Source organism: Myxocyprinus asiaticus, chromosome 37 (genome assembly GCF_019703515.2).
Source record: "Myxocyprinus asiaticus isolate MX2 ecotype Aquarium Trade chromosome 37, UBuf_Myxa_2, whole genome shotgun sequence".
In the NCBI taxonomy this organism is placed as follows: Eukaryota; Metazoa; Chordata; class Actinopteri; order Cypriniformes; family Catostomidae; genus Myxocyprinus; species Myxocyprinus asiaticus.
In genome coordinates this window covers 37,485,116-37,499,329 of record NC_059380.1, presented here as the reverse complement: position 1 = coordinate 37,499,329, position 14,214 = coordinate 37,485,116, and the positions used below count along the sequence as shown (strand labels likewise).

At 37.6% G+C, this 14,214-nt stretch overlaps 1 protein-coding gene across 2 annotated transcripts in view; it reads right to left on the bottom strand.

Annotated features, from left to right (window-relative positions):
• The window catches only part of LOC127427844 (calmodulin-binding transcription activator 1-like), a 474,573-nt gene that overhangs the window by 34,470 nt on the left and 425,889 nt on the right, over positions 1–14,214 (bottom strand). For both annotated transcript variants that reach the window (XM_051675672.1, XM_051675673.1), the window contains 3 exons: positions 13,193–13,346; positions 7,166–7,306; positions 2,104–4,364 (listed from right to left, as the gene is read on the bottom strand). In XM_051675672.1, coding sequence (XP_051531632.1) covers positions 2,104–4,364; positions 7,166–7,306; positions 13,193–13,346 — 2,556 coding nt within the window. The remainder of the gene's footprint in view (positions 1–2,103; positions 4,365–7,165; positions 7,307–13,192; positions 13,347–14,214) is intronic.

The window sequence follows — 14,214 nt, the reverse complement described above, 5'->3', positions numbered from 1 at the left end:
TAAAGGCAGCATAAAGGTAATCCAGTGGTTTAATCCATGTCTTCTGAAGCAATCCGATCAATTGGATGAGAACAGACCAAAATATAACCCCTTTTTCACTATAAATCTTGACATCAGCAGTCTCCTTGGCGATCATGATTTTAAACTCGATTACACTTCCTTTAGCGCCATCTAGAGCTCTGTGCATTCGTCAAGCACTAGGAAGTGTAATCAAGCTTGAAATCATGATTGTGCCTAGAGACTGCAATGACAAGTCTTTATTTTGGTCTGTTCTCAATCAATTGGATTGCTTCAGAAGACATGGATTAAACCACTGGAGACTTATAGATCTTCTTTATGCTGCCTTCATGTCCTTTTTGGAGCTTTAAAAATGTGGTCTCCATTCACTTGCATTGTATGGACAAACAGAAATTGTATCTCCATTAAAATATCTAAAGTTTGTGTTCCACAGAAGAAAGAAAGTCATACGAGTTTGAGACAGCATAAGGGTGAGTAAATGATGCAAGATTAATAATGTTTGGTCTAAATTTGCATTTATTTTGAGCGTCAATAAACGACAATTTACTGCCCAGAAGAAACATTGCAAATATACACTATCTTTGATACATTCAACAAAGTAGTATATTGTGAAAAAACAAACAAAAAACAGTAAACCCTGCGACTGTATTATAGTGAAGGTTTGTGAGAGTTGAATTATTCTTGTGGTGATGTCTGATATCGCTCTGTCTATATCTGTCTGACCGCTTCCTTGCCAATGGCCATGCGAATGACAGACTGACCATATGTCTCATGTGGCCTAGGGTTTTTTTGGGACAAATGAATGCATCACAGAGGAGACCTTGAGCTTTACATTTAGACCTCAACTATCATTTCACGTTTTTCCTGAATTAAGCAGCCTGTGATTAAGAGTGCAATGAGAATGGGAATTTGATGTTGAATTCTTATGATATACAGTACAATCTGAAATAAACATCAGAAATTTGTATAGAAATGTATATATTCTGCCACTTTTCCTAAAGGGTCAGTTCAGCCAAAAATAAACATCCTGTCATCATTCAGGCCATTTTCAGACCTGTTTGATTTGTTCTGAAATAAGGACTAAAATTGTTTCAGTGTTGAATGTTCTCCTTGGTTCGGTTCATTTTCAAGGCAATATTTCAACAAAACAAAACGACCAAAATTTGTTAAGAAAAGTCACATAAGAGCAAATTGTCCTCTCATTGGTCAGAATATTTCTGCGTTCTTCCGGGGTTTACTTCAAAGTGGCACAGGTGTTGGTGATGTGTTTCAGCCGGTACAAATTTTCTAATATTGTTTTGTTTCAAGTATTGTAGAGAATTGCGTGTTCCAATCAGAGGTTGCTCAACAAATAAACATTATCTGTCACTCAGGCAGATGGGAGTTGCAAAATTTCATCAAAATTTGTATCCGTCATTAGTTACTTTTGCATTATTTCTGTATTAAAAAGTCCCTTTTTTTAGTATTTGCACTTAAACATGCAATTATATCTAATCTTTAGATGCCAAAACATTTCCAATATTTAGTGGAAGCTAAATCCGTGTTTTGATTGTGAATTACAGTGACATGCTGACCCACAGGCTTCATCCCTAAAGATCCATCAGGAAAACTCACGGATATCATAGGAATATTTCTTTGTTGGTCCGCTGGGTCGGACTGCATTCTCACCACAAGCGAACTGTTCCAGAGTTTGTTTGCAGTCAGACCAAGAAGTGGTGTCTGTTGATTTTTTTGGTGCAGATTCGAGTGTGATTGTCGTGTTCATACAGTATATGCTTGAACCGAACATTTTCCAAAACAAATGATACAAACGAGCCAGGTGTGAAACCCATATAATGTTCTTTCTTGTGTGGAACACAAAGATGTTAGGCAGTATGTTAGCCTCAGTTACCATTTTCTATCATTGCATGTTTTTTTTCATACTATTAAAGTGAATGGTAACTGAGGCTGTCAATCTGCCAAAAATCTCCTTCCACGGTTGAAATAAGTAATACAAGTTTGGAACAACACGAGCGTCAGTAAATTATGACAGAACTTTTAATTTTTGGGTGAACTATCCCTTGTGCTTGTCTATTGCAAACTCACCTCAGGATAAGACCACTCTGGAGAATAATCCGTCATCACAAACAGCCTTCCGGTGGCCTGCAACATTCCCATGTTACCATGCGCCACAACTGCAGACACGGCATCAGCCACCTGCATGTACGCCAGCTGCCCTGCCTCGCCCGTCACATTGCCAGCCTGTGTGGACTGTGGACTGCAACAGGGCTGGAGGCAGAGCTCTGCCGAATTATACCCACTTGCCCCATGAGCTCCATCTTCTGGAACCTGTTGCGATGTGGTTCCAGAGGAAACCTGCCCCTCTATTCCCGAATGGGCCATGAGTTGGTGACCATACAGCGTGTTGGTACCCGGTACTACAGCTGCACCCCTTCCACCCTCCACAGCGATGAAATCATTGATGAGATCTGAGAACTGATTCCCAAAGGAAACATCAAAATGGTCCAGGTTGATTTCCATGGAGCCTCCTCCATTGGTTCCACTGCCGTGGGTCCCTATGCCGCTGAAAAGCCCCTGCACCAAACCGGCTCCTTGAAGAAGCGGCTGGATCTGTTGATGGGGGCTGTTTGTGGATCCGTTTCCCTCACCGCCGTTACAAAGGGTTCCATTATCCGGCCCCCTCGTGCTCGTTGGCCCATTCCCTGGCCCCACCCCATTGCCCTCTGCTGGAGGTTGGAGGTAGTGCTCTGTGCCCCCAACACCGTCAGTTTCTCCTGCCACAACTGGCTGCAAGTGGTCACCTGGTTTCATCAAACCCTCATTCTCCTTCTCTTGAGAGCTTCCATTCTCTGATTCTGCTCCTGTCGGCTGCTCCAAGCCACCAACTTCTTCATGGTCTTGACCTGGAGTTGGAAAGCGGTTCTGGTACTGCAAAAGCTGAAGAGAACCAGCCTGTCCATTCTGTTCGCTTGGAGAGCTGCCATTGCAGTTAGAGGCAGTGTGGTGATGATGGTGGTGCAGATGCCCACTGGTTCCCGTTGAGTCCGTTTTGACCACAGACAAGCCCATGTACGCGGTGTCATGGGAGTTCTGGTTGGAACCAGAGTTGTTCTGTTGGGTTTGGGTGGACTGTGGAGAACCTTGGAGGAAGAAATTTGGGGAGTGGCTTTGATGGGCCAGGTGAGAGCTGGAGATTGCTTGGCCGTAGCCTGCAGCAGACATGACGCTGGTTGGATAGTCTTGCTTTGCGTCAATGGCACTGAAGTCCATCTGTTCAAGCGTGGTGCTAGGACTCAGCCCACCTCCAGAGGGCAACAACGAACCAGTTGGAGTCAAAGCCAGGGAGTTTTGGGCAGGTCCACTGCTTGAGGAACCAGAAATACCAACAGCACCACTCACGACTTCCCCAACTTGATAGCCACCCTCTGAAGCCAACTGTTGCTCAAACGACATGTCCTCGGTCTTGATGTTTTTCACCAGAGCGGCGTTGAAGCCGTACCCGTTGTCATTGAGTGGTGGAGAACATCGCATACCCCCATTACTACAGCTGCTGCCACTGCTCTCCTCCATTTTCATCCCATTTCCTCCGTAGGTTTGACCTTGCTTGGGGTTGTTAAGGAAGCAGTCAGGGTCAAAGTTCATATTCGTCTCAGGCAGCTTGATACTTCCAGACTCCAGGTTACTAGAGAGCACCAGTTCTTCAGATACGCTGGCTGTCGACAACATAGCGAGTCCATCTGTTGACGCTGTGTCTGCTAAACCTACTCCGACTGCTCCAGCGAAGGCAAACTTGTGGCTTTCGGCTGTCACCGCCAAAACCAGACTGCTTGAAGCGGTGTCTGGACCTAAGAGATGAGCATTGGGGTCTACAGTGGGCGACATACTATAGACAGGGTCTCCAGAGACTTCGGACATGAAAACAGAGGTGGACTGAGACAGGCTACTCATTACTGAGGCAACATGACCCATTCCTGTCACTACCGGACTGTCGGCCATATCAGGGTCAGAGTTTAGGCCACTGCTGATGGACACAGGCGAGCTCTGGGTGGTATCTGGTACTTCCACTTGATTGGTGGAGGATACTTCCATGCTGTTCTGGTGGAGAAGCGCCGGCTTGTGCACCTTGCCATTCCTTTTCTCGCGTCCTCCCGTCCCTCCTGCGCAGTCGCCCCCTGCCCTGCCATTTTTCCCCCCGCTGTGGCTGAGCTCCGTCTTGCCCTCGGACACATCGTTGTTCTGAACCTCAGAGTGGGTGCCGTAGGCACCTCCAGCACGCGGGTCGACTTTCGGGGAGATGATGCGGTGTTTGGCACTGTTGCATTTGTGATGTAGGCTGCTTCCAGCACCTATAGAGCAGACACATGGACGTAGACATATAATGTTTAGCTTTTAAACAATGTAATAATGTTACAATGTAAAAATAAAAAAATAAATAAAAGATAGCTTGGCACATAAAGCTAAACCATGAGTTTTAAGAAATTTTAGTAGTTTACAATTCAGAGACTATCTGTTGTAACTAAATGGCAACTTTTTTTTTTATTGTTTTTTTTTTATTGTTTTATGAAAGGTAGCGGAATATAAAAATACATAATGCATAAGCAAACAAATGAAAAATATATACTATATAAATAAAAATAATTATATAAAGTACATTATAAGTATAGATTACATAAAATATTATATTATGTAATTATGTAATATTATTATATATTATTTAATTGTTATTAATTAAATTATTAATTGTAATATATTTTAATAATAAATTAAAATAAAGTAAATAATACATATAATTTGAATAAATACATATCACATTTAATTAAATAATGATTTAATATTTTGCATGTATGTACTTTATATATAGAAGTATATACTACATAATATATTATATAATTATTTAATTAAATGTATTATAATTTTTTTATATTTAATTTATTTAATCAATAATTACTTTTCTCAAACAATGTCTGACTGTATTTGTGTTATGGTGGACTTCAATTTTCACTCGACTTAATAGTGCCATCTCTTGGCCTTTTATCTATACTGAACAGTTCTGAACCTGAAATGAAAATGAAAAGGACTTTTTCAATCAAAGCAAAATCTTGTTTGCACACAGCAATGCCGAACGTTATATGTAATAACATGTCAGATTTAGTCCTATAGTCTACTACCATGGCTGGTTATCCAAGTTTACTCCAGGCAGGTGGTTTTAATGTTGTGGCTGATCAGTGTATATACATGTCTAAATATTTGTTTTCATCGTTAATGAAAACGAAAAGTAAATGAAAACATTTTGTAACCAAAGCTTAATGTTTCATTGTTCCATTAAAATTGATTACAATTACAAAGTAATGCACAATCAGGGATGTCAAAAGTGCTGGTTCTCAGTGTTATTATCGTTAACGAAAATGAAAACTAAATGAAAACATTTCTGTTAACTGAAATAAAAATAAACACTGAAATGACTGGAAAAAAACTGAAATTAAACTAAAATACTTTTTTCATAACTCCGAAATTATTTAAAATCAAATAAAAATGACCTTTTATTAATTTTAGTTTTAGTTTTTATACACATTAGGCTGAATATGGGCAAAGTGGGACACTTCTAGAAATTAAATTTTGTTTTTGTCACTTTTAATTATGATCCAAATGCCACAACCTGACATTATACCTTTATAGAAAGCTTAGGATGTCTCCTACCTCAGTCAAAATCAAAAATGAAGAAATACTCAATACTGGGAAGAACAAAATCCTCTTTTGACCAAATCCCTGATTTGTTAGTTTTTTTTTGTTTTTTTTCAGGCAGTGTTGGTAAAGTGGGACACAGAAATAATGATTCTATAGAAAATAACTACAAATGATCTGAAATTAATTTTTATATTTTCTTACACACTTTCACATCATAAATCCTCATATGTATCATCTACCTACATTAAGTCAACTTTTACTTTTGTATCACCTTAAAAAGGTTTGCCTCAAATTTCTGTCAATTTCTTTATCATTGCTTTTCCTACCGGTGGTCATGAATTGAACACTGCCACACATCCTGATGTAAAATCATACATTTAAACCTCAAAAAGTGAATTGTTTACTTCTCAAAGTTTAGTTTAGAAAGTACATTTAACCATTTAAGGAGATACATATGGTTACAATAGGAGTCAAGCTTAACTGGCCCACTTTACCCATCATCACCCTATATTATAAAAATTTGAAACATTTACAATCCACCTTAATTAAACATGAAAACAGCACTAGATAGAGGTAACACAAGACTGCCCTGAGAAATGTAATGATGTTAGGTTAGACATTTTAAATGATACCAGTAAACGCTTTAGCAGCCATAAAATACTAAAACTAAAATAAAAACGAACTAAACTGAAACTAGAAATCACTGAAAACGAAAACTAAACTAAAACTAATAGACAAAGTGTGAAAACTAACGAAAACAACTAAATTAGACAAACTGAATATATATATATATATATATATATATATATATGAACTAAATTAAATATAGAAAACTATAATAACCCTGGTCTAAATACTGTATGCTATTTTACCCGTCTTATTTTAACACATACCTCCTAATTATTTAACCATTTCCTGGCCAAAATCATGCAGAAGATCTAAACATTACAACTCGATTCTGGTTAAAAAGTCCCAGATGTAAATGTTATTGCTCAGATACTGCACTTTTCATACACATCAACTTTGTCTTAGATGTTTCTCCTAAAATATCTTAAAAATGAGATAAGACAAATTGAACCTGAAAAAAAAAAAAAAAGGCAATTGTTGACATACAGAATGACTATTGAGCTATAAAATTAATGTGGATATCATAGCATTGGTCATTCAGTCTTGGAAGAATTTGATGAGAAATATTACAGTTCAAAATGAATTCTTTGACTTTTGATTGAGGACTTTGGTGTCTTGGCAAATCTGAGCACAGTTTGAAACTGTTGAAATCTCTTCTGAATCTCTAAATGAAAGCACATGTGAGATTACAGGGGTTTTTTTCTAAAGAGAAAAATCAGCTCTCTGTTTAATCTTATAGCTGCCTAGGAGAAACAAATGAGATATTAAAGAGTTGTAGGTGTGACATCTTCTACCCCCCTCCCAAACTGTCCCCCCGTCTGCCCTGTTCCCTTACCCAGGTTGCCCGTGCAGAGGCAGTTGTGAGTCCGGGGAGGGGGCTTGGTCTGGTGGCTGTCCAGAATCTGCTGTACGAGCTGCTCTGCTGAGAAGCCAGTGCTGCTATTCCCATTGCTGCAAGTCCACTTGATGCCATGAACTGCCAGGAGAGAGGAGGACACAGAGACGTCAGCCAGACAGCCACACAGACCAGCATCTCGCCAGCACCCCCTACTGACACTGCAGGGGAGAGACAGCTGTCCCCTACACCACTCGCTCTACGAGTTTGACACTCATTGATTGTATTACAACAAATCTAACAATATATAATTAAATTTTGATTCATCAGATTGTAAAAAAAGAAGAAGAAGAAAAAAAAAGTGTTTACAATAATGCACTTACAATGAAAGCATATGGGGCATGGCATCCCTGACAGTTTAAAAGCTGAAATGTGCAGCTTGTATTTATCTTAAAGCAATTTTATCAAATTAGTCTCATATTAACATGTATAATATTTTAAAGGGATAGTTCACCAAAAATTGAAAAATCTCTCATCATTTACTCATCCTCATGCCATACCAGATATGTATGACTTCCTTTCCTATGCTGAACACAAACAAAGATTTTTTAGAAAAATATATCAGCTCTGTAGGTCCATACAATGCAAGTGAATATTGGCCAGAACTTTGAAGCTCTAAAAAGAACATAAAGGCAGCATAAAATTAATCCATATGACTCCAGTGGTTAAATCCATATTTTCAGAAGCGATATGATAGGTGTGGGTGAGAAACAGATCAATATTTAAGTCCTTTTGTACTATAGATTCTCCTCCCTGCCCAGTAGGTGGCGATATACACGAAGAATTCAAATCGCCAAAAACAAAAGAAGAAGAATGTGAAAGTGAAAGTGGAGAGAGAAATAAGGACTTAAATATTGATCTGTTTCTCACCCACACCTATCATTTCACTTCTGAAGACATGGATTAAACCACTGGAAGTTGTGGTTTTTGAACCTTCAAAGTTTCGGTCACCATTCACTTGCATTAAATGGACCTACAGAGCTGAGATATTCTTCTAAAAATCTTTGCTTGTGTTCTGCAGAAGAAAGAAAGTCACACGCATCTGGGATGGCATGAAGGTGAGTAAGTGATGAGAGGATTTCATTTTTGGATAACTATCCCTTTAATTTCTGTGGCTACACTTTAGAAACAGAGCATATTTCAATGTTTAATATGGTGCAATGCCTTTCCAAATAGACTTCTATAGTAAGTGAATTCCTGTAAATTTTGATTTTTGTTTGTTTTTACAAACTGAGAGACAACAATTTTATTAATAATATGTAATTTTATCAGATGCATGCTAATAATAAGGTGTGCTTTTTTTTTTTAAAGAGTACACAAATGTAATACAAAAAACTCAAAATCAAATGACAAGTCTGAGTAAAAAAAGAAAAAAAGAAAAGTGCAACACTGCCATCTCCCGGACATTTGCAGGTACTACAGCAAACACATGCAAGTCCACTGACCATAGTTTGTCACTAGCCTGAACCAATCAAGTGCCCTTTTACTTTCTCTAACCTGGAAAATAGTTTAGCATGTGCTAAATGTTGTAGTAAATTAGGCCCTGGGTTCTGGTTTAATTAGATGAAACAATCACAGAACTATATGTGGGGGTGTCAGCAGAGCGAGTTAAAGGGATAGTTCACCCTAAAATGAAAATTCTCTCATCAATTACTCACCCTCATGCCATCCCAGATGTGTATGACTTTCTTTTGCTGAACACAAATGAAGATTTTTAGAAGAATATCTGAGCTCTGTAGGTCCAATCAATGCAAGTGAATGGGTGCCAACATTTTGAAGCTCTGAAAAGCACATAAAGACAGCATAAAAAGTAACCCATATGACTCCAGTGTTTAATCCATGTCTTCAGAAGCAATATGATAGGTGTGGGTGAGAAACAGCTCAATATTTAAGTCCTTTTTTACTATCACTCTCCACTTTCAATGTTACTTTAACATTCTTCTTCTTCTTTTGTTTTTGGTGATTGACATTCTTCGGGCATACCGCCCCCTACTGGGCAGGGAGGAGAATTTATGGTAAAAACGGACTTAAATATTGATCTATTTCTCACCCACACCTATCATATCACTTCAGAAGATATGGATTAAACCACTGGAGTCTTGTGGATTACTTTTATGCTGCCTTTATGTGCTTTTTGGAGATTAAAAATGTTGGTACCCATTCACTTGCATTGTATGGACCTACAGAGCTGAGATAATCTTCTAAAAAACTTTGTTTGTATTCAGCAGAAGTAAGTCATACACATCTGGGATGGCACGAGGAGGCGTAAATGATGAGAGAATTTTCACTTTTTGGATGAACTATCCCTTTAACACAAGCCGTGTTGTTTGCTTCTTCTATACAAAACATTGCATGGAACCACGTGCACCATCTACTGACAGCATAATTATTTTATCTTTCTGCCTAGAAACAATCATGATGGTCACTTTCACAATACAATTAGAAACTCACAAAAGAGCTTCATTATTTCAGTCAATACAAATCAGTCTGACTCTCACAGAGAGATAGAGAGAGAGAGAGAGAGAGAGAGAGAGAGTGAGACTGTAACACACTCACTTGCTCACATATTTTTTGGGGGATTTCCGATTAACTGAAATGAGCATATTTACCATTTTAGTGTGATGTTATTCTGAAGATCATCACGATTGCAAGTGTTCTATTGCTTCAGTTCATCAAAGAATAAATAATATAGAATAACTTGCATTTCAAATCCAATCATAGACTGCATACACATACAATATCATATAATTTTGTATTATTTCTTTTGATTTTGGAGTAAAACAGGACAAGGACACTTCTTTTTCTTTTCTTTTCTTTTTTTTAAGATCATCTGCAAGTTGTTTCAGAGAGTGCCAGTACCATAGGATCGGCCACATAATGCCGACTCACCGACAATCGGCATCTTTTATCATACATTTTTGCATTGGCACCAGTGTGTAGACTGCAATCATAGACTTCAATTGCATATTAGGCTAATTACAATTACTACAGACTAACCAAGGCCTAACCTTCTTAATATACGCTAATTGTAATTAGCATAGATTAATCTGAACTCTATAAAAAAATGAAAATGAAAAACACTGGCATTTTTTAGATATGCAACAACATAATTAATCACTTTATATTTGTTCCCCCTTTTCTCAGCTGTCGCTTTCCTTCTTTTGAACCTCTTTTTATTTCTTTATTTATTTTTAGAAATTTTGTCCTCACTAGGAAAGCAACACCTTAAACACACACAACCATGAAGTACTTTTTACGCTCTGGAACATATTTGGGCCACGTCAGAGACAGTTTGTGTGTAACAAACTCATTCAAAATACATGACTGGTTTGGTGAGAGGGCAAGAGCGCAACAGTCTGGTTCCAGAAGTAAAAACCCCATAACTTATAAATCTTTTAAGACAGACTGTTGACTGTGAGCACCGATGTTGTTCATCGATGGTATATGCTTCCGTTGAAGCCATCCGTCTGCATAATCTCAACCTCATTGTTTAAAAATCATGTTTGATAGCAGAATCCATGGTACACAACTACATTACCCATGATACAGCAGCGAAAGATGGACCAATTAGAGAACCGCATCCAACGAAACCCGCGAAACATGGCTCGGAGCGACCGCGTGCTCCATGACGCACTGTGAATGACGTAATCGAGCCGGTCTCCCTTCACCCATAAACTACTTACATATTTGTACATATCGGGATATTTTGCAATAAACGTCAAATATATTCTTTCTATACTTAAAATCAACAACCTAAAATCAATAGTTTTATATATTCCCATCGTTTTTTATTACATCATTCGCAATGCTTCATGGGATTGTAGTCCGTGCCCTCATGAAACGCGATAAGTACACATCCTTGTCCCTTTGTCTTTATGTCCGATTTTCAAATACCTTTTTGCCTCAAAACAAAGTTTGTGATGTTGTGATTCTCTTCGGAGCTGGTTGGTTTGGTTAATGGCTCACAACTCTTTTATGAAGGATTTTATTAAAGTTCTATGTAAGAAATGAATGTGGAAAGTACTTCCGGAACCCAGACGGCTGAAAAAGTGGGCGGTCACTGTTGCGCTCTATTAGCCGACATTTGTCCCGCCCACTGATCTATCTATCTATCTATCTATCTATCTATCTATATAGAGAGAGAGAGAGAGAGAGAGAGAGAGAGAGAGAGAGAGAGAGAGAGAGAGAGAGAGAGATCAGTGGTCCCGCCTCTTAAGAATAAAATGTCCCTGCAATTTCAGCCTCTCACCAGTAGGTGTCAGTGTCGCACTATCATTGAGTTTCACTGCTAAGAAGGTCATTCAAAGAGATAATGACGATGTTTGGCTGCCCTTTCATTACTACATCATGAAGTTAATGACTCATTGATGTGTGTTCAGATTTACAAGTCACTCAAATATTGGAGAAAAAAAAAGCTGCTGTGTAGATGTACAGCATAGAGACTGCGGGTCTATTTACATTCGCACCCTTTCAGAGAATATACTGCATTTGATTAAAAACGTACTTCTCAAGCATTAATAAAATATATTCTTGAGCAGTATGTATTCTTTCTCAAATATACTTCATCCGGGAAGACGGACATTGTCCCGTGGCCCAAACATATGAAAACAACCGCAAAAATAATTTACTCTGTTTTTTTTTTTTTTTTTTTTTTTTAAACAAGTACAATTAATTTACAAGAAACAAATTTCTCGGTATATACTGTATATTTGCGGTAATCCGCCATTTATTATTATTATTATTTTTTTAATCCAGCGACTTCTAACATTTAATTATTATTATTATTATTCATATTATTATTATTTTTATTTTTGTTGTTGTTAAATGTTTTGCTTAAAAAGTGTGCTTATAAGTGTGCTTAATATTTTTTAATATAAATGCCACTTGCGTTGATATTTTATTATTTAATGCAATGTCATTCAAACATTTTTCAGAGTGGCTTAAGAGTCCAAATACATTTTGGGGCCACTGTAGATATACAGATGAATTTTCTCTGAAATACTCATGAATATAGCTAACGTACACTGAAAACCCTTATAAGTTGATTTTACTTAATTGATTGAGTAAACTCGTTCCCTTAATTGAACTGAGTAATGGCGTCTCCAAAACTTGTTTAATTAAGTTCACTTTAACTTGGTGTTTATATACTGTAGAATGAACTTAAATATTTAAGTTAAGGCATCTAGATGCAAGCAGATGTAACTAAAATTTGGTATCTAAATATTGTTGTTCCTACTTAATCATTTTAGTTGAATTTACTCAAATATAGGTTAAACAATAACACAGCTCAAATAAAGAAGATTGTAACCGAATCTAAGACAATCATTAAATTACTATAATTCCACACTGAAATGCATTTAAACTGTACTTCAGTTGTACATGCAGAAAGTGAACTGAAATATTGCTAACAGGGTCCAACTTGACCAAAGGGGACACAGATCAACCTAATGGTGACATCACACGAAACAACTATTTGCAACAAAACAACATAAATGATACTACAAAAGAGCTAAAACCTCAAGAATTCTTAATAAGAACTATTTAAATGCCCTCATTAGTTCATCATTTCCCATGACCTCACTTTTGTACTCAATCGTTTGAGTTATTAACACTTAAAATCTTAAATTGAGAGATGTTTAAGATAAATATGTTTAATCAACATATATATTTGAGTTATGAGCCCACAATGTGACATCTCCAGTAATGTTTAATTAAGAAAACTTGACTTTTCCAGTAATGACAACATTAACAGTCCAAGAGATGACTTCACGCTAACACATATTGCAACAATCAGATCAAATCTGTCCAATCATTATCTTTTAAAGTAAATTTGCATGAGTGGAGAGCTTTTCTAACATCTCAGCTTGAAGAACCCAAATGTTTCTTTCTGTACAACTCACAGTCTGGTTGGATAAAACTATTCTTAGATATGAAATACTATCAGACTATCTGTGGTTTAATACTCACACATGGGTTTAAGCTGCCCAATGAGTTCTTCCTTGGTCCATTTGGCCCATTCTTTCTTATCTGTGTTGATGGAGCACAGGATGGGCCCACACGGCTTCCCACAGTCCTCTATCGCAGGCACGTTCAGGTAATGGACAAGCACAATGTCAGGATTCTAAAGAGAGCGAGAAAAACAGAAAGAAATACAGATGAGATGAAAGACCGCACATAGTGAAGGAGGAAGGAAGTGGAGAAGTGAGAGTAAATTGACACAGAAGAAGAATGGTGACGGGATAAATTTTCTTCTTAAAAGAAAGAGCAAAATCTCTTCCAGTGCTACTAAAGGAATTAGAACACGTGTATTGAAAAACATGGTTAATCATTTTATTTTAAAAACAAGGTTTCGTTTTTTAAAAGAAATTTCTATTTAGGCGCAATTTGTTTTTGTCTACAAAACTAATTTCAAGCGTTTAAGCGTTAGCCTTTAGATCAAAAGGCTTTTAAGATCACAAGAAACATAAATTCAGTCAAGTGCGTCCAAACTTGTAGTGTATACGACATCCAGAGACGTAGATTACAACTCCAACTAAGCACACACACCTAAAAAATCTTGCCACGACGGAGAAGCAAACGTGTTAAACGTTTGCTCAGCGAGTTGTTTTGCGCTTGGTGGCAGGAGGTGGGAGTCGCCCGAACTCCCCGGAGCAGATGCCCCCAATTAACTTCTAAGTATTTACCAACATCAAAACACTGCAATTCATGCCGGCTCAGAATTACGGCCATAAATTATCCTAATTGACAGCGTAAGAGTAATAGATGTTGTTTAAAACTCAGTTGCTATGGTTCAAGGACTTGAGGGAGTGAAGGGGATACAGGAAGCTTAGGGTGCCAAAATCCAGTGCCTTCGAATGACTTATCAAGTTAAATGAAGCACACAAACTATTACATGCACCTGAAGATTTAAATGAACAAAAGTCTACATAAAAAAGCCAATAAACCGAGAGACAGAGCGAGCAATTAAGGCAAGCATCACTATTACTATA